Source organism: Pleurodeles waltl, chromosome 3_1, assembly GCF_031143425.1.
Source record: "Pleurodeles waltl isolate 20211129_DDA chromosome 3_1, aPleWal1.hap1.20221129, whole genome shotgun sequence".
Taxonomy (NCBI): domain Eukaryota; kingdom Metazoa; phylum Chordata; class Amphibia; order Caudata; family Salamandridae; genus Pleurodeles; species Pleurodeles waltl.
This window is the reverse complement of record NC_090440.1, coordinates 1,846,140,605-1,846,160,957: the sequence shown is the minus strand read 5'-3', so window position 1 is coordinate 1,846,160,957 and position 20,353 is coordinate 1,846,140,605. Positions and strand designations below refer to the sequence as shown.

Here is a 20,353-nt window from a genome sequence, read left to right as displayed (position 1 = left end):
ATTTCCTTTTTAATTCTTATTTCTCAATGACTTTTTTTAATTGTAACATACATTATTAATAACCATTCAGCACAATATTTATAAATGGTACTGTAATCTATAGGATCATGATTTTAAATAAGCCTTAAATTGATTTTTGATGTCAGATTGTGAATACTCCAAAGGGTATGGGTGGAACATTGTGTCATTAAAGATTGAATATGATGTTCTTATTGTGTAATTACTTAAAGTAAAATGTGTGCATTCGCTTTAACAAGTGCATTCTGTTTTTAACAGGAGGGGTTCAAAATGGGACTAACTGTTGAAGGAACGATATTTGGGATGGATCCTCTAGACAGCAGGTGTTGATGCCAAGAACAAAAGCTGAAGTTCTCAAACACAATTTTTGTATTAATAATCAGTGTTACTTGTATTATCTATATGCCAACAATACTTTTATTTGATTCTTTGAAACCTCACTGTGGTCACATGGACTGCACTCAGAAATCAATGTATCATGTGTTAATGAGAAAAGACAATGAAGACAGAAGTAATTCACTTCATGACTGATCAACAATATTCTTCACTTTATGGTTGCTTCCCTGATTTACACAGATTTTCTTATTTACCCGGAGACTTCAAATAGATGTTACAGCCTAATGCCTGCAGAAACTGTGGTAATCAAAAGTAAGCAACTACACGTTGATTCATTTGCAGGTGGTATAATTCAGGATTCCTAACTGAATTAATGACCATTCAACAGCTGTGGTTCATGCAGTTCAGAAATTATCTGCTCCGTTTATATTATTGGCTTTATCAACCTTCAAAAAACACAAAACCTTCAAACATAAAATCAAATGGGGAATATGATTTAATACTACCATGCACCTTAGCTGTAGCCAACTGAAAGGGATGGAATATTGAGTGTTTTCATGTTTCAATGTGGCTTAAAGTGGGGTTGTATCACTATTAATATCAATTTGCAGTAATCAATTAATCCCACAGAAATGAAGAGGTTTGTGACATACTTAATGTAAAAGTAATAATAATGTATTCTCTGCTTCACTAGAGTGATTGGAATTACAGAATTCTTTAAAGATTAAGGAGTGAGTTTTACCTTCATTACTGAGTATTACTAGCATCAAATAGAAATTTTCTTTAGGTATTACACTAGGGAACATGTTATAGAATAATAAATATTATGGCTGCTTATAGAGAGCTTTCAGACTCCTAATAAATGCAGGCACAACCAAACTGAAAATCCTCTATTTCCTTAAAACTAGACTATGCATAAATGCAAGCATAACCAAACTGAAAGTCCTATAAGACAAACATAAAATATTATGAATCCTAGATGGCCCAAGAAACCCTCTCTAAAATGTATAACCAATTAGAGGAAAATATTTGTCCTGCCCAAGTAAATTAGCTGCTAGAAATAAACATGACTTACCCAATGCAATGTCACCACCAGGTGAAAATTAAAGAGTGTTGTGAAATTATGTGAATCTTTATCATGGAATTTCTAAAGATTTTTTAAACTATTGAAGGAGGCCACCAAAACGGAGTTTGCAGGAGACAAAACATGCAGTTTTTAGCAAGGCACATGACCATTTTGCTGATCAAATGCAAATGTACAACTTGCAATAGATTTTCTAAAAACGTAAATGTGAATGTTCAACCAGAAGCATAATATTTCCATCTGATTTACTTTAAATGAGTTTTTGTACATAATATAACATATATTAGTAAGGTGAATAAGAAGTTTATTGGAGTGCAAGATGGGCCTATCTCACTAGTTCCAAAAAGAAGCAGGACAGTATTATCATCATTAAATTGAATGCATCTTAACAGAAAGTTTGATAAAAAAATAATTGTTTTAGTCATTCCATAGCCTGCACAATGGTCTTCCCAGTTTAAAACAGTGTTTAAAGTCATTGGTACTTTGCCTGAAGTTGTGTTGGACACAGACATGTTTGACATTAGCCTGTTACATAATCCATCTTTGGAAAAGTCTATTTGCAAATAGAAATGTGGTGTTGAGAGTCTGAATTAGGTTTGAAAACTAGAAACTACATCTGATAAGATTTCACTTTTTAACTGACATATGCATTAAAATGTTCGTCTTTTGATAAATAAAAGAGACAGCATCACAAGTGGTTGCCTTTCATCTATCTAAATCCTTCAAATCTGAAGCTCTGCAAAATAATAATATGTTAATTTAGTCAAAACGTATTTCACAACAATCACTCATTCCTCAGCCATAAAGTGAAAAGTATGAATACACCCCTTAATGTGGATCTAATACTATCACGGCTGGTACTGGGTAATGTAAAGCATCTACTGGATTTTTCCATTTAACATTTGTTAAAAAAAGAGTATGAAGAATCCCATAATAGTTAATCTTCTAGGAATATTATATAAAATAAATCACATTAAAATGCTTTGTTCTAGTAGACGTCTACTGATTGTTTCATTTAGTAAGCAATGATAGTCATTTATGTCTTACCTTTTTAATATGGTTAAGATTCCTTTAGCTAAAATTTATAAGGAGTAATCAAATTATTGCCATATACCAGGGATATTAAAAGTCCATGTTGACTTAGAAATTTAGTTTGCATCTTAAAATCTGTCAGCAGTGATGAGGGAGAAAGGTTCAGAAAAAAATATAGCACTGAACAATTAGTAAAATAAATAAATAATTCAGCTTGCCTGAATAATTTCTTGGGAGGTCACTTTTGGCACCTTCCTCTGCTGGTGTTGTCCCTTGCAACTCCTGGTATGATTCCTCACATTCTGCTTATTTCTCTAAATCAGCCTAATGGCTATTTATCACATGTCTTTGACTCGCCACTTATATTTCCACAGCATCCAAGAGATACTAACAAATACATTACATTTTATCAGTTGTTTTACATAAGCAGTGTTCAGTTTTTATAAAGAGATGATTGATCTGAAGTTGTTCCATTTTCAGAGGTGAGTAGCTTAGCCAGATCTTTTTCATCCATTGCAGTCTGCTATTTGTAGTCCAGACTTTATAATGAAATATAAAGTACAAGTGCCAGAATCTAGTGACTGGATACGTTACTTACTTGATGTGGATCAGCAGTTTCTATATAGATACATGCTTTGTAAGGCATCACATTGGAAGGGTTCTGATTATCTGGTTTACCCTGATACAAATCACCTATGCAGATGCACCAGAAGCTCTTCAAGCTTGTGGGCATGGCGAGGCCTGGGAGAGGCATGGTATTTCACTGAGACCGCTGCCCATTTGCAGCATGTAGTAGCTGTAGCATGTCTCTCATAATAAGTAATGCAGGTCAGCAGCAGAAGCAATTATTTCATGATAAATGAACAACTTTCTTGTTACTGCACAAGCAGTGCAATCATGAATGCAAGTACTTGAGTTAGGTTGTAGAGCGCTATGATGATTTATGGGGCAAGCCCTTGGCATACATAAGCACTGTAGGGATGCTAAAAATAATTCAGACCATTAATGTGAGATGACACGGAATACTATATTCTCCATATTGCCTTTTGTCTTTAATAATGAGAAAAACAAGACATGTAAATAGTTTGAAAATCTCTAGAAAGAGCACAACTTCTTTCTGGGTGAACCTAAATGAAGTCCCTGCAAACATCATCCTGGCATATGATATGGCAATTTACATCTGGGGAGTGATGTTTCATTGAAAATGAATGAAAAGCCCATCTGTTGCACTCAGAGACAAGTCTCTCGAATGACACTTAGAACAACTACTTCCAGATCTATTCTCTTATTGACAAAGAGAGGAATATGTGTTTTCATTCAATCAGAAAACAAAAAGTTCGACTGTTGTGGTTCCACAACTTAATAGGGCACAATCTGGGATCAACTCAACTCACCCTTTTCTAAACATTCTATTCAGTTTGACATGCCTTCAAGATATTTTGCATTTGAAGACAGGCCAATGTGAGGAAACATTTCTCTCTCATTCTGCCACAACTTTGTCCTTTTGGAGACAAATATTGTAATTTGTTGTACTTAACGGTACATGGTGCCATAACATAATACCACCGCAAAAGATTTATATGAAGATGATTTCCTTGTTCGCCACTGTCTTAAATGCAAACATGCTATTAATAGAAGCACAAAGCCAATCATTCTATCCTCTTAAATTGTTTCAAAACAGCTTTCATGTGCTTAGCCATCAAAGAAGTATTTTCCTGACATTTCCCGATGAACAAATACTGTGTAACAAAGATCATTCAGCAGGTGGGAGGTCATGAGTCTTTGTAGTTGTAATAAAGATAGGTCTGAAATAATACCTAAATGAAGGTGGAGTGCTAACAGAAACGAGCAGCAACCCAAGAGCAATAGTAAATGGATATATTTGTTTGCTTGAATAATACCTTCAGTATTATTTACCTCTTTTATATTTCAACTGTGTGATTACTTTGTGCATTGGCCTCTACACTCATTGCCTTAGTTGCAAATTATTTTACTGACTTTGAATTGAAAAAATCATGTTCTGGCTGGCTATTCTTATGGCATTTACTAAGGGCCTGATTACGACCTTGGCAGATGGGATAGTCTGTCACAAACATGATGGATTTCCCGCCGCTGTTTTTCGAATTCCATAGGATATTATGGAACTTCTAATTCATTGGACAGGCTATTCGTCATGTTGGTGATGAAGTATCCCATCCGACAAGGTCCTAATCAGGCCCTAAGTTGCCAAAACAGTATCTGAACAAATGTCTTAGAATGAGTTCTTAAAATGATGCACCTACAATATAAGCTAGTGTCTTCACCAAATAAAAACTTTCTATTTCAGTTGAAAAAGAATCTAAGTTGCCTACAATCTGCTGGCCAGAGAAATCACAAACCTAAATGTGATTTATTATTTTTATTTCTTGTACACAAATTCTAGATCATGAAGAAGTCAAATCAGCAAGTGAGCATTAAGATTTAAAGTTTACACAAACTTTAGAAAGAAAAAACAGATCATCTACATTGCTAAATTGGAAAATTCCTTCTCCCCTTACTCAAAACATTGACACACCTTTCTTGAGAAATTACAAAAGGGAAGGGTATCAGTCACTTTTTTCTTCTTTAATTAATTGGGACAATATACATATGTAAACTGGCATGGTAAGTGCACCTTTTTTAGTGTAACATGAGTTTTAAGATAATGGGAAAATTGTCTCTTACCCGATGCATGCAATATACCAAGAAATTGCAACACATAATTCAACAGTTTTTCTCCCTCTTTTTCATTGCTTGGAAATTCCCACCTTTATGCTACATTAATTATGGTACACAGCAATGTATTTTCCTCTCAGGCAGCTGGACCTGGAAGGCTGGTCTCATCATTTGTCCATAACTAGGGTGAAAAACAGTAAACTAAGAGAACAAAAGATGTTGCTCAAAGCTAGAAGAAAGTATACTAGGTGACAAAATGTACTTAATGAAAGTTACCTTAAAACAATACAAACAATAAAATAATAATAATTAACACAGTTGCGTAAAGTATTTAAAATAATACAGATAATACAATTATAATTGTTTGGAATGTCCAGATTACATGCCATTGACTACTGTTGTCTGCCTCACTTGTATGAATCTGTTATTTGTTATTGTTATATGTGTCTTGGTAAAAGCTATTATGCTCCTAGAGAAAGGTGAAAAACAAATGAAGTTTTTGTTATTGCTGTCATGTCAACTGCTTGATGTCAAGGCTCTACAAATGGTTGACTGGAGGAAGATGAGTTGTGGAAATCAAGGTTTGAGGCTCACTCATTCACATCACTTTATTTGCTTGTTGCCCATCACAGTATCTGCAGGCCATATGGTAAATGTGTTGCCTAGTTCTGCCAGAAAATTTAGACATTGTATTTTGTGAGTGTTTGACCACCTTGACAAGGAAATTATAGTGCTTACTTCATTGGGCCCAACATAGCAATGCTGGTCATTACTACATTTCTCTTCATAAAGTAATTGTTAGGAATTTAAGTAAATGCAACGGGTATTCAAGAAAGTGATGCAAAGGTTTTCCACTCTGATCTACAAATGTTCACCTTACACATGTTGCTAAAGATCTCCAAGTTTTGTCTGCCCAAATAACCCCATAGTAGGATTGAATTTAGAAGTAAAAAATGTCATGCTATTCAGGGAGGCATCATGGATATCTGATAGATAATATTGTGTCATTGTTATATTTCAATTTGTTTTTTAAATGTCCTTCTGAGACTATTATTTGAAAGTTCTATCCTACAACTTTAGTGAGTGGTTTGAACCACTTACGTATTTATAGAAAAGCACGAAGTAGCTCAAATAATAGTACTGCAAACCTGAACATTTGTATGAGGTGGCATTACAAATTGTATTTTGTATAAAAGTTAATGTTACAGATTTAGCTCATCATTATATTTAAACATGTGCTGGTACTTGATATTTTTTTAATAATTTTCTGACATTGTTTATCTAAGGTTTGCATTAATGTTCGCAAGAATCAAGCAAATATACTATAGTACTTATACCATTGGGCAAGTAACACTTTGGGCCTCATTACGAGTGTGGTGGTCCGAGGGTCACCATGACTTGTGTTGACGGTTAGACCACCGCATTCCAGGCGGTCCGACTACCACATCCTGATAGTCAGACGGCAGTCTGAACTCAGCGCTGCGGTGCTGATTACAAGTCAGCTTTCCACCAGCCTTTCCAAAACATGGATGCCGGCATGGAAAGGCTGGTGGAAAGCCAGTGCCAGGGGCCACAGGAGGGAAGCGCAGGGGCCCCCCTGCCCATAACCGTTGGAATGGGCACTGTCTGCCTTGCTGACAGCAAGCATTCCAGAGGTGCTGGTGTGCTACAGTATGTAGCCAAGACCAATATCGTAGCACTGTTCCTGCTGGTCAGCCCAGCGGGAACATTGTAATACACTTGAGGGGGATGTCACCGGTATAATGAGACACCTTAATTTTCAGTTATTAAGTAAGTAACATTCTGATATGTCCTGCTCATGGAATGTTTATATTTTTAGTAGGTTTACAAAATGTACATATATGCAATATTACAGCACATCATGCATACATTGTTAATGTATTTTGAAAGCACTGACTGTCTTAATCACCTTTTCTTCAGTAGTCACTAGCATATTTACAAAAGGAAATTGACTGGAATTAATTTCACAGACTAAGGCCCATTGTTTGTCATATAGTATTTTTGAATTTGTATAATGCGTATGATTTTTTAGCCATGTCAGTGGCTTTTTTAAAGAAATAGAAATTTGTATTTTTATTGTACTTCACAGTTTTCCTCAATGGGCATGTATTAAATGGGCATTTGTTGTCAATAATTAAACAATGCTAAAATACTTTTTGCACATTTTAAGTAACATTTTCTTTCGGAAGGCATATGGTGACTAATTCTGAGATTACCAAGTGTAATGATTTTGTTGTAAATTGTGATGTAGGCATCAGTTCAATTTGGATGCTTTTGTCCCCTTGAACTGTGGGGCCATTCAGTTCTGTAACGGATCCCAAGACCAAAATGCAATGCCATACAGGTATCATGGCTTTATAATTAAAGGTTATTATTTACTTACTTGCTTCTTCATGCTACACAATCAAAACATTCTGTGCGGTAATATTTTGACATTTTAGTACACGTTAATGTTGTCTGGGCAAAGTTTGTCTAATTTGTACAAATCTAGGACCTAAACAGAGTAATCAAGCGACCCATCAATCTTTCAGAAGGTTCTGCGAAAAGCAACACCATGTTTTGTTTCATTTTAAATACATTTTAACTTGTGTGAAATAGAAACAATTTATTTTGTTGAAATCTGGAAATTATGCAGTAGATGGTTCACAATTATCACAAACCCATAATCAATTGGGAAAATGAACACCTGCAGGGTAACATAACTTCAGTGTCCATGGTTATATCATTCACCAAACCATGTATGTGAAGATATCTTTTGCTGGTAAAAGATTCTTTACATAACCAAAAATATAGTATGATGATCCTGCTTTTCTTTTTATGATTTACTCATTCTGTTACACAGCAGGACAAAGCTCTGAATTAGTGGACTACAAAGGTACATTTAAGTTTGGGACATCAAGCCACATGACTTTATAGAAGAACAATTACAAGTGGATGCACTTGGGTTAAATTGAAAATAAAGTTGTTCAGTAAACTTGAGGGGAACATATATTTATTATTGCTCCCAAAATGTACTGCAATATTATCTCATGTAATACTCTGGAGATAGCCAATGTTTTAATTTGTCAATATATGAATGCTGTCAGCAGTGCAATGAAAATGTTACATTACATGTTTCAAAGCAATGTTCTTTTTTTAATTCAAAGTATTCGCCTTTGCATAAAATAAATGTTTTTCAATCAAATATATTTTGGATGTTGTTTTTTATTTAAATGTGTACCAAACAAAAGATTTGAATGCAATGGAAACTTCCTCTCCAAATATTTCTTTATGCTTATTTCAAGACATTTGTCTCGCCTTCAAGGAACAGTGCTTGGAACCATATAGTGGTTGCTCACAGGCTGTAAGAAGGAAGTTGCAAAGCTGACCTTGAGATGCATATTAGGCAAAACACCATTGTGCATTTATGTCAAACGTACTAGCCAGTTTTTAAATGTAAAGTTATTTGACTAGAAATGGTCACTGAGCCACAGGACTCATTATATGAAAATGGTTGTGTGTGGTCCTGGCAGAAATAGATGAGGCCTGGTCAGTATTCCACCAAAATATCACCTCTAAAATCTCATCAGACCAGTATAATGTGATCAAAATATTGTGACTTCAAAAATATCTTCAGTCAAAATATTGAAGGTAAGGATGTCATTTTTTTATTGTTTGACTATTATGGACTATTAGGTTGAAGTTAAAATTTTTTACTTTAATATTGTTTTCATTATGGTATTTTATTGAACTGTTTTTCTATATTAATTTGTGGTATTGTCAAATCATTATTTGTTAATGTTTATAATGCATAGTTTGGCAGGTTGGTGCATTTATTGGGGAATTGGGTGGGTAGTGTTTTTTTCATACTATATATTAATTTATGTTGACTGTTTTGCTAATTTTGTTATATTGTTTAGTTATTATGTATGTGTTGAAATATCTAATCATGTTTATTTATCTATCTTATTTGTATTTCCAATTGCTGGGTTTTATTAGGGATGAGACAGGTAGATTTGTTTCTTTAATTACACATTAATGTTAATTTGTTAAACTGTTGTTATGTCTTTTAATTTCAAAATTGTAATCATTTATTTGTTTAATTCTGCAGCCCTTATTAGGTATTTAGGGTTTATTGGAGTATTAAGATAGGGTATGTAAATATAGATTAATTTTAATGGGTTAATATGATTTTTGTTTAATGTTTACCTTGTTATTTATTTGTTTAAATGTTTCATTGTCAGCTGAGTTATGTAATACATTTTCAATTTGAAGGGGGATTTTAAAGGGAATTGGATGGCTACTTTTTTAAACAAAAATTACAGTTGAGAATAAGTGACTAATATATTAATTCTGTTATTTTTCACACCAGCAAATTCATTTTAATTATGTTTTCAATTGATAAATATTATTTCATATAATTTACCTCCCTATTTTCTGGGTTGTGTGGTATTTTGTTGGTTTAATTTTGAATATATTTGACTAATTAAATATTCATATTATTTTAAGGCATAGAGATTGTTTTCAATGTTTGTTTCATGTGTATTTTGAGATTTATTATTTCTATGAATATTATTTGTATTCCATATTTATTAATATTTATGCATTTTTTAAAACACTTTAATACATTGTATGAAATTGTATAGTAGTTAAAATAATTTAATGTTTTTAATGTACATATTTTAAATGGGTAATTATATTGTTTGATTGTAGTTAATTTGACCCATCCTTAAATATGTGCTTTTTCCCAAATGATTGTTGGACTGGAGTTAGAATAGTAACTCTGACCCTCCCCCTCCTAGATTATATGTATTTTCCTCAATCTTTTTTAGACTGGAGTTCGAATAGTAATCAATCAGTAGTTTATTGGGGGACAAACCCCATAAAAACATGCATAAGGTAAAAGGCATTACAATTCATCTTTATAAATATAAATCTTAAAGCATGTCAGTCGTATAATTTCTAAAACCTTCAGTAATGATCAATTTGAGAGTCGTGATATGACTCGTTTATGAAATTCATTTACACCTACCACTAACTAATCTTAGACTTTGGCCCAATGTGCATTAGCGTAAGTAAGGTCAGTGAACAGGAGTGGTAAAATGCAAAGCCATAACAGTAAACAGAACTAAAGACAATGACACAATCAGTCATCAAAAAAGGAGCCCCAACTGTTTCCATCAAATCCAGATAGCATAGTGCAAGCAACCAGTGGACTTTTGTCTCTTTGGATTAGCCTTGATGTGATACAATACTGTCTAATTCCCAGGACCAGGCATTGTGGCTGAAGCCACTTCCTTCTGGCTTTGTCGCCATTGACCCAAGGGTAGACCAGAGCTGGTGTCTGTGAACAAGGTCAAAAGCTACTTTCAAATCAACAAATGCCACATAAAAGTGATCTTTAATGAGCTTCAGGTATTTCCACATGATTAAAGTGAAACAAAATATATGATTAATCATGCTTACCTTTGAGTGGAATCCTACTTGTAAGAGAGAAAGTATCTGATGGTCAGCCCTACAGACCTGTAGTTTATCTAGTATTTGGTGGCAGAAGGCTTTCTGCAGATTAATAATCAGACTAATAGGGCAATAGTTCCCTGGTACTCCCCTGTCAAACTTCTCACAAATGGGGAGAATATCCACTGCATGCAAGGAAGCAGGGAGACTTTCCCCAACCATAATCTTATTGGACAATCAGTTGATATAAGAGCCCCAGAATGCAATATCTGAGTGATACAATTCTCCTTGTACCTTCTCAAACCAGGCACCTTCCCATATTTTAAAGATTTTATAGCTCTGAGTGTTTCTTCCAGGGTGAAGCTAATACAGACGTCATCTATAGAGAGGGGGCCAGTTTGTGCAATGGGGCTATTTGCAGTTCTGGAAGGGGAATCAGGGAGTAAAAATAAATGGGCTGGTCATGACTGATGTATAAAACAGTAAAGTGTTTTTCCCGAACACGCAGTTGTAGAAAATGCTCTAGCAGGCTGGAAGCCATGAGGTTTCCATGGGTCATTATTTGGCTGCAAGCAAATTCATTTCTAAAACTTCCAAAAGATCAATCCAATATAATCTGATCCAGTTCTGCCTGGAAGTTTAAATAGTAAATCTGCCCCCCTCCTCATCTCCCCTAATGTATGGATTTTCCCCGGTGTTTATTAAAATGGAGTTAGAATGGTAACCATGCGCCCCCATCCATGCACCTTCTTTGGTGTTTAGTAATCTCGAGTTGCAATATGAAAACATAACATGCTTCAATTTATGCAATCTCCATAATGTTTGTTAGACTGGAGTTCAAATAGTGAATCTACCCATCTTTCCTTCCCAAATGAATGCACTTCCCCCAAAAGTGGTGGTTGTTAGATAAGATTAAGCACAGTAAATCTGACCATTACAATGCATCCAGGTTCCCCAATGTCTGGATGACTCAAGTTCAAATTGTGAATCCGAACCCCATGTGCTTTCCCAATGTGTGTTGGACTTGAGTAAGAAGAGAATAATTGTCCCACTCATTTTTCATAACATCAACTAGATTGGACTTAGGATAGTAAACCTTGATCCTTCCTCAAAAAGGTATGTACTTTTACCAAAGTTTGTAGAATTGTCCATTTGAATATTTATTTCTTGTTTTTTTCTTGCTTTTATAACCCCTTTGCTGCCAGGCGTTTTCCCCCTCCTGTGCCAAGCCTTTTTTTGGCTATTTGGGGCAGTTAGAGCTTAGGCCCTCATAACTTTTTGTTCACATAAGCTACCCACGCCAAATTTGCGTCCTTTTTTTCCAACAACCTAGGGATTCTAGAGGTACCCAGTCTTTGTGGGTTCCCCTGAAGGAGACCAAGAAATTAGCCAAAATACCTTGACAATTTTGTTTTTTTCAAAAAAATGGGAAAAAAGGGCTGCAGAAGGCAGTTCGTGTTTTTTTCCCTGAAATTGGCATCAACAAAGGGTTTGCAGTGGCAAGATCACCATCTTCCCAGCTTTCAGGAACAGGCAGACTTGAATTGGAAAACCCAATTTTTCATTACAATTTCGACATTTTACTGGGACTATTTTTTGTGCTTTCAGCCTCCTTCCAGTTAGTGACCAAACTGGGTGAGAAACCAATGCTGGATCCCAGAATGCTAAACATTTCTGAAAAGTAGACAAAATTCTGAATTCAGCAAGGGGTCATTTGTATACATCCTACAAGTGTTTCCTACAGAAAATAACAGCTGAAATAAAACAAATTGAAATTGAGGTGAAAAAAAAACAGCCATTTTTCTCCATGTTTTACTCTGTAACTTTTTCCTGCGATGTCAGATGTTTGAAAGCAATATACTGTTACGTCAGCTGGACTCTTCTGGTTGCGGGGGTATATACGGTTTGCAGGTTCATCAAGAACTCTTGGTACTCAGAGCCAATAAATGAGCTGCACCTTGCAATGGGTTTTTATTCTCTACCGGGTATACAGCAATTCATTTGCTGAAATATAAAAAATGAAAAATAGGTATCAAGTAAACCTTTGTATTTCCAAAATGGCCACAAGATAAGGTGTTGAGAAGCAGTGGTTATTTGCACATCTCTGAATTCCGGGGTGCCCATACTAGCATGTGAATTACAGGGCATTTCTTAAATAGACGTCTTTTTTACACACTGCCTTTCATTTGGAAGGAAGAAATGTAGAGAAAGACAAGGGGCATTAACACTTGTTTTGCTGTTCTGTGTTCCCCCAAGTCTCCTGATAAAAATGGTACCTCACTTGTGTGGGTAGGCCTAGTGCCCACGAAACGAAATGGCTCAAAACACAACTTGGACACATCACATTTTTTCACAGAAAACAGAGGTGTTTTTTACAAAGTGCCTACTTGTGGATTTTGGCCTCTAGCTCAGCCGGCACCTGGGGAAACCTAGCAAACCAGCGCATTTTTGAAAACTAGACACCTAGGGGAATCAAAGATGGGGTGACTTGTGGGGCTCTGACCAGGTTCTGTTACCAAGAATCCTTTGCAAACCTCAAAATTTGACCAAAAAAACACTTTTTCCTCTCATTTCGGTGACAGAAAGTTCTGGAATCTGAGAGGAGACAGAAATTTCCTTCCACCCAGCGTTCCCCCAAGTCTCCCGCTGAAAATGGTACCTCACTTGTGTGGGTAGGCCTAGCGCCCACGAAAGGAAATGGCCAAAAACACAACGTGGACACATCAAATTTTTTCACAGAAAACAGAGGTGTTTTTTACAAAGTGCCTACCTGTGGATTTTGGCCTCTAGCTCTGCCGGCATCTGGGGGGGCAGAAAGGGCCTAAAATAAATTTGCTCCCCCAACAACCCCGGGGAGCTACCCTTGCCTATGGGGTCGCTCCCCCTGCATGACATTGGCGCAAAAAAAAAAGATCCCCGGTGTGTAGTTGTTTCTGCCCCCCTTGGGAGCCAATTGACCTAAAATCCACTGATGTGCCCCCAAAGGGGGCAGAAATGGTCTAAATACAATTTGTCCCCCAAGAGAGCAACCCTTGCCTAATGGGTCGCTCCCCATTTCTAAAAAACAAACACACGAAAAAAAACACACAAAAAAAATTAGCCCTGGCGTCTAGAGGTTTCTGCCCCCAGGGGGCAGATCGGCCTAATAACAATAGGCTGATCTTCCCCCAGGAGGGGCAGAAATGGCCTAAAATAAATTTGCCCCCCGGGGAGGGGCCCTTGCCTACGGGGTCGCTCCCCTTGCGTGACGGCGCAAAAAAAAAGATCCCTGGTGCCTAGTGGTTTCTGCCCCCGTTGGGGGCACATTGACCTAAAATTGGCCGATGCCTAAATACAATTTGCTCTCCAGGGGAGCGACCCTTGCCTAAGGGGTCACTCTCCATCTGTAGAACAACAAAAACAAAAAAAATCCTTGGTGCCTAGTGGTTTCTGCCCCCCCATGGGGGCAGATCGGCCTAATTAAAATAGGTTGATCTGCCCCCCAGGGGGGCAGAAATGGCCTAAATATAATTTGCCCTCTAGGGGAGCAACCCTTGCCTAAGGGGTCGCTCCTCACCTCTAAAAAAAACAAAAAAATAAAGATCCCTGGTGCCTAGAGGTTTAGCAAAGGCCTTAAAAAATGCCCCCACCTGGGAGCAACCCTTGCCCAAGGGGTCGCTCCCTCATGCTAATTTCCTTAAAAAATGTAAATCCCTGGTGTCTAGTGAGCGTTCTAGCAGCCGGATTGCTTGCAATACGGCTGCTAAAACGCTGAGAGATACTTCAAAGGGAAGGACATTTATTTCCTTCCTTTTGAAGCCTGTCCGGCCTCCTCCACGTGATTGGAAGAGAAATGCTTTGCATTTCTCTTCCGAGCGGGAGGCCTCTGTGATTGTCAGCGCGCGCTGATGTCAAGGGGTCGGGGGTGGAAGGGGAAGTGCTTCCCCTTCCATCCCTGCCTTTGGGGGGGGTGGGGAGGACCCAACAGAGGGAGCGCTAGCGCTCCCTCTGGGCTCTGTGCCCAGGACGTAATGGTTACGTCCTGGGCACACGAGCACTGTGCCTCAGGATGTAACCATTACGTCCTGGGCACAGAAGGGGTTAATGGAGTTTAGTAGTTATATTTTTTCTTTCAGTGTGTTTTAATTTAAGGCATATTTTGATGACATTTAGTTTAAAAATGATTACATTTTTTATTTTGTGTTTTATTTTTTTAAACTTTTTATGCATTTTTGTCTTTGGTAAACATTAGTTTGTCATCTACTTTTTAATGTATTTTATTGGTTTTAGAATTATATATTGATTTAACTTTTTAACAAATATATACACTACACACATATATATATTGTGTATAATTATATAACTTGTTAATATATTTTTGAATTTAGAATTAAATGGCTATGATCAATGTGTTTACATCTATAAGGTGATGTTAGCGATTTTCCTTTTAAAGTTATTTTAAAATTACATCTTTGTATACATTATATTTATTTATAAATGTATTAATTAGCTCTTCTATGTGTTTGAAATCATTTTATTTTGTTTCAGAAATTAATACAATTTTAATTGCAAACATTAAATACATTTTGTTGTATACACTCACATGTGTAATGTTGAAAGTTTAGTCCACAATATCTTTGTAGTCAATTTGATTGTACTATAAAGTACACATTATATAAAGTCCGCATTTTGGTCCACTATATTATTCCAGCAGTGTGTTTGTATCACAACATTTTTGTGGTTGTTAGTCTGTCATACACCCACATGAAAGTCTGAGCTGGATAATTTCTATTAAAACAGGACAAGGGCTGAGATGCATATGGCTGGCATCAGTATGGGGTGGCATAGCAGTTACAAATGATGGAGTGGAATGTACTCCTAATCAATCTAATATTAATTCAAGCATCCATTCCTTCATTTCGTTGTTTGCTGAGTTGAATCATGAAAGATTTTCAATTAATGACAAGAGACATGGGATATATGAAACTAATTTTTAGATGTATGGGCCAGAATTGTCTAGCAAAGTTTTGTAAAGCAGAAGTCCAGATTTTAGGGGTTACCAACCTCAACAGTGTTCCTTTTCAGTTGCCTACACACTTTGGAATATCTCTAGAGACTTCTACAAAAAGAGAAACCAGAAGACCTGATTAAACCTAAATTCTTATTAAACATAAATCTGTTATACCCCGTAGTTTAGCTCATGATGCATGTGCACATCCACTGCCATTGTGCACATCCACCGCCATAGTAAATGTTTTATGCTTTTGATCAAAAAAATACAATCAACACCAAATTTACAATTTATAGGAAATCTGGTCTGAAAAGAACATTAGTGACGTTAGATTATATTTATCATGTTCACTGTTGTAGGCTGTAGACTACATTCTGCTTCTACTCAGGTAAAGTGTGAATTTCCAATAAGTTACATATTTGAGACCTATCTCATATATTGTAGGAACTTGGTTCAATAAACTTGGTACATACTGAGACTGAGAAATGCCATCCTGTTGAAATGTATGAAATTCTGTTAAAAGATCCAATAAGGGGGCTGAGAAGAGTGTTTAGAGTGAGCCATTAAGAGTCACTACTAAATGTGTCTTAGTTTAGTAGAGCTAGACCCAAAGAAACCCAATACTTGTACAGTGATTTTGAAGAATTAACCTAAAAAAAAGAACAAGGACCTTATTATGAGTATGGTAGTCCTGGGACTGCCGTACCCGTGGTGGCGGTCCGACTGCCACCTCCTCGGCGATCTGACCACCAGATTACAAGGATGGTGGTCGGACCGCCATAAGACTGCTGCAGCTGCCAGGATCTTGGATCCTGCAGGGGAGGCAGAAGGGAAAGACATGGTCAGTTGTGGTGGTGCTGATGCCGGCACCAACTTTAAGTTACCCCTTCTAGAGCATGGAAAGAATGATGTTTGAAAAAGCGTGGGGTCTGAATCTGAAAAGGGAATTTGATGTTTATCTTAAGAAAAACTTTTCTTTGCATGGAGCAAACCTAATATTCAGTCTGATGGTGTGAAACTGCCAGTCAGATACTTTTAACAGGTGCCCCACTTGAAGCTCTGTAGAAAAAGTTATGAAAATGATCTCAAACTTTGCTTGTTGCCCAAAAAAATACAGCAGTACATTTCTAAGGCCACCAGGACCACATGAGGAGCTCCTATAGACTCCCAGGTTGTACAGCAGAGAGCAATGTCAAAGTCCAATCCAGGTCTAGATGCCACTGGGGTTCCAAACAGGAGTGTCCTTTTCTCCTTTGTTGTGCTCTTGCAGCCAAGCAAAGAATCAGCATTATTATCCTGGAAATCTTTATTGGTGGTCTTTATGTCCTTTAATGGCATCTTTCTTCTAGAATGGTATTCCTCTACCTCTTAGACAAAATAATAATGATTTATCTTAAGGAAACAACTTAAGACTTGTTTCTTTTCCAAAATAAATGTGTTTTTCACCTTTGTATTTCTTTCCTTCAACTGATAGTTGAAGCGAGGACCATTGTCCTCGGGCCGTTTTGCAGGTCACAAATGCTAAGTGCATCAGCTTCAGTCCACCTTTTCCAAAAGAAGGTGCTTTGCGTGCGACTTTTATGTTTGGCTCCAGCTAGTTGGAGGGAGAGACTTCCTGTATTCGCTAAGCAGTGTGGTACACATTAACATGGGCAGCCTTACCCAATTTTTCAGTAGTTCATGTTTGCTTTACTGTAAATAAACCTACAATTCTGTGTGCCAGAGCTTTTTCAACAAGTTGAAAGTCATTGATTACACTAAACATGGGCTCTGAGGGCTGTGTGTGTGAGAGTGTCATACAGAAATCCCCAGTGTCCTCCCACATTTAACACTAAACTCCAATTTGAAGCAGGCAACGTACCCATTAGAAACTAGAGACTGACTTCTGGTAGGACAAACAAGGGAATACCCTAGAACTGTCTTGACACTATGTTCTCTTCCATTGAAATGCACTTCAAGTGCTTCATGTGGCTCAACAAACCTATCAAGCAGATTTGACACTGTGGTATCAACAGGATGGTCACTATCTTCACTCTGAATGTTTTGTGGAATTAAGAGTCCTCTCTGCCCATTCAGATCAGCCTAGTATTTGCTGTGAAGAGACATTTCACAGCTTTTTTAATCCTCTTCCCGGGCACAGCCTGGGAGCTGGCAGAGACTAATGCAAATTAGACTCCTGCAGGCACAGGCAGGTGAAGGCTACATTTATATAGTTACTTTTCTTTAATATTTTCTACAATGTAACTTCACCATCTCATGGTTGTGATATTTTACCAGCGGTTGTATATCACATTAATCATTAGTGAGGGTATCTAGGCACTCCATAACAGGTAAGTGAGGCCAGCCCTAGAGGGCTCATTCGATAAGCTAGCTCTTGAGCTTCTTGTGAAAATCAAAAAGAGAGGAGGAGAGGCGTGGGTGAAGAGATTGAAGTGAAATATTTTAATAACAATTAAAAACATTGGTTTATTTTTTTTTAAGCTCATCTCTTTCCCTAGTTAGCAGTATTCATATTGCAATCTGCACTCTGGTTTTCTGATTAGGACACCTAGATCTGCCACAGTGAAAACATCTTTTTGGGCCTTGTCACTGTACAGACATGGTAACGTTACTGTTCTACATGTCCCAATTTGGAATACAGTTCACCCTTCTTTGTGGGTTTACCACTGCCTCTGCCAAAAGGGGTATTTTGACAGGTCAGAGTGTGGATTTAAACCCTCAGCAGTCATGCTTCATTGGAAGGCCTGAAGCCATGTTTCCCTTTGCCACAGCAGTGGATGGCATAATATTTGCTGCAGTTCACAGGTGAAATGTAACATTCTGTGCTACAGGTGCAGTTTCCACACTATTTTCAATGACCTTGTAGGGAAGCTAAATGAGCCAATCAGTGGTTAGCCAGTGTTGTAATGGCTTAGAGTTTAGAACACTTACACTTAGCACTGGACATAAGTGTCCCGGTGTACAATGTCTAAAAATAAGGAATAAAATGAAATAGAAAATAGGGCTGACCAATCAAAAGGGGCATTTTCTCACACAGTGCAACTCTTGATTTTTCGGTCTAGCAAATTAACACCTCCAAATAATCTGTTTTCATAGTGTGTGACTCGACTTGTTCTATTAACTTTGTATCTTTTTAATTGTTTTGGCCTATGCGTTCTTTATACCTTAATTGCATTGTTTGTTGAGTATTTGCTGGCCTGTAAGTTCTGTATACCAAAACTGCATTGTTAATAATTCCTGCACAGAATCCACATACACTGTCTGCCTAGGTGTTTGAGTAAATGTACCAATCTTAGGTTAAGGGTTACTTACGTCACCAGGGTAAATCTATGTTTCATATGACACTCTGCCTGGAGAGGCATCTCTGGCCGGATGCTTCTCTGGGCAACTATGACTGGTCTGGAAATATCAGATACACATTTACAAGATGCATACCTGCATGTGGTAACATCACAACTTGGAGGGACAGGGGCTGTGGGTAGAAGCACAGCCCAGCCCTGAACAACCTGTTCTAGCACTCATAGTAGAGCAAGCAATGTTCCCTTAGAGAGGACACTGCCGCCTCATACCCTAAATGCCTACTCTGACTTTTACCCAACACTGATTAAAGCAGCTGGTAAGTAGTTGTGCTTTAACTTCTCTAAACTCAGGACCCCCTTGTTAAAGGACTGGTAATCCTTAGTCTGGCACATTACTCCCCCTACTGTACAGTTAAACTCATTAACCCATTTAACAAATGGAGAGATAGTGGATGGAATCTTAAATTCTGGCCCTGTCATATTGCTACAGTGTTCACAAGGAACTCAGAAAGGGTGATTGTGTTTAGTTTATTTAGGCCTCATGACAGACTAGTCACAACTTCATGATCATCATGAGCTCTCTCTCCCTCAAATAGTCTACATTTCAATTACCAAAAGTACTCAAAATCACTGAGTTTGGTAACTTGTGGAGAAGAAAACACTAGAATAAGTGCAATATGAGCAGCAGATTTGGAACCATAAAGGGGAAAACCTAAAACTAATATGGATTAAATCTGCAAGTCGAAATGACATTGCACCATAACAACTGGGTATACAATAGATTAATGGCTAGGTCTGCATCAGGAAGGAGGTGAGGAAGGGTACTACCAGGAAGACTCACCCGACATGCTGCAATGGTCGACAGCCAATGTGGCTGCACAAACGCCTCAAATGCCTGTCTTTCACTTTGAGCTAGGGGAACTGAATGCTGACAGAGATGAAGGACAAGGTCAGACACCTAAATTTGTAACAACTGTAAGTCCTGTGTATAACTACGCTGGCAGGAAGTGGGAGGAGTTGTTGACTCTAAGGGTCCCGAAAATGTCCTTTAAAGAGTTCATGTAATGCCACCCGTTCCAAAGATGCATTCAGGAGATGGAGAGAGGCACAACTGTGATGCCCAGTGCCAAGATCAGTCCTGATGACAAGCAGGACGCATTCCTGAGTCAGGAGGCTGCCAGCTAGATACTGCGCCCGCCACACTCCAGGAGGAGCGTGGCTGACACAGGTATGGGATCGTATCTGGGGCTGGGAAAACAAACAGTAAGAGCCCGTCTCTGGGATTTAATTAGGATCCCACATAAAGCCAACAAGCGAGATTGCATGTTTTTTTTTCTCATGGTGGTGATGGTTTAAATATTACAAGAGAATTTCTGCAACCCTGTTTTAAAAACTGTCAAAAGTTCAGGCTGGAAGGGGGAAATGGTAGAGAAGTTTAAACAG

General features: G+C 37.5%; 1 protein-coding gene across 8 annotated transcripts in view; it reads left to right on the top strand.

Annotated features, from left to right (window-relative positions):
* The window catches only part of GULP1 (GULP PTB domain containing engulfment adaptor 1), a 1,895,686-nt gene extending 1,887,317 nt beyond the window's left edge, over nucleotides 1–8,369 (top strand). For all 8 annotated transcript variants that reach the window (XM_069225937.1, XM_069225932.1, XM_069225939.1 and 5 more), the window contains one exon: nucleotides 277–8,369. In XM_069225937.1, the coding sequence (XP_069082038.1) occupies nucleotides 277–348 (72 nt within the window). In that variant the 3' untranslated portion in view covers nucleotides 349–8,369. The remainder of the gene's footprint in view (nucleotides 1–276) is intronic.
* The last annotated feature ends 11,984 nt before the right edge of the window (nucleotides 8,370–20,353 follow it).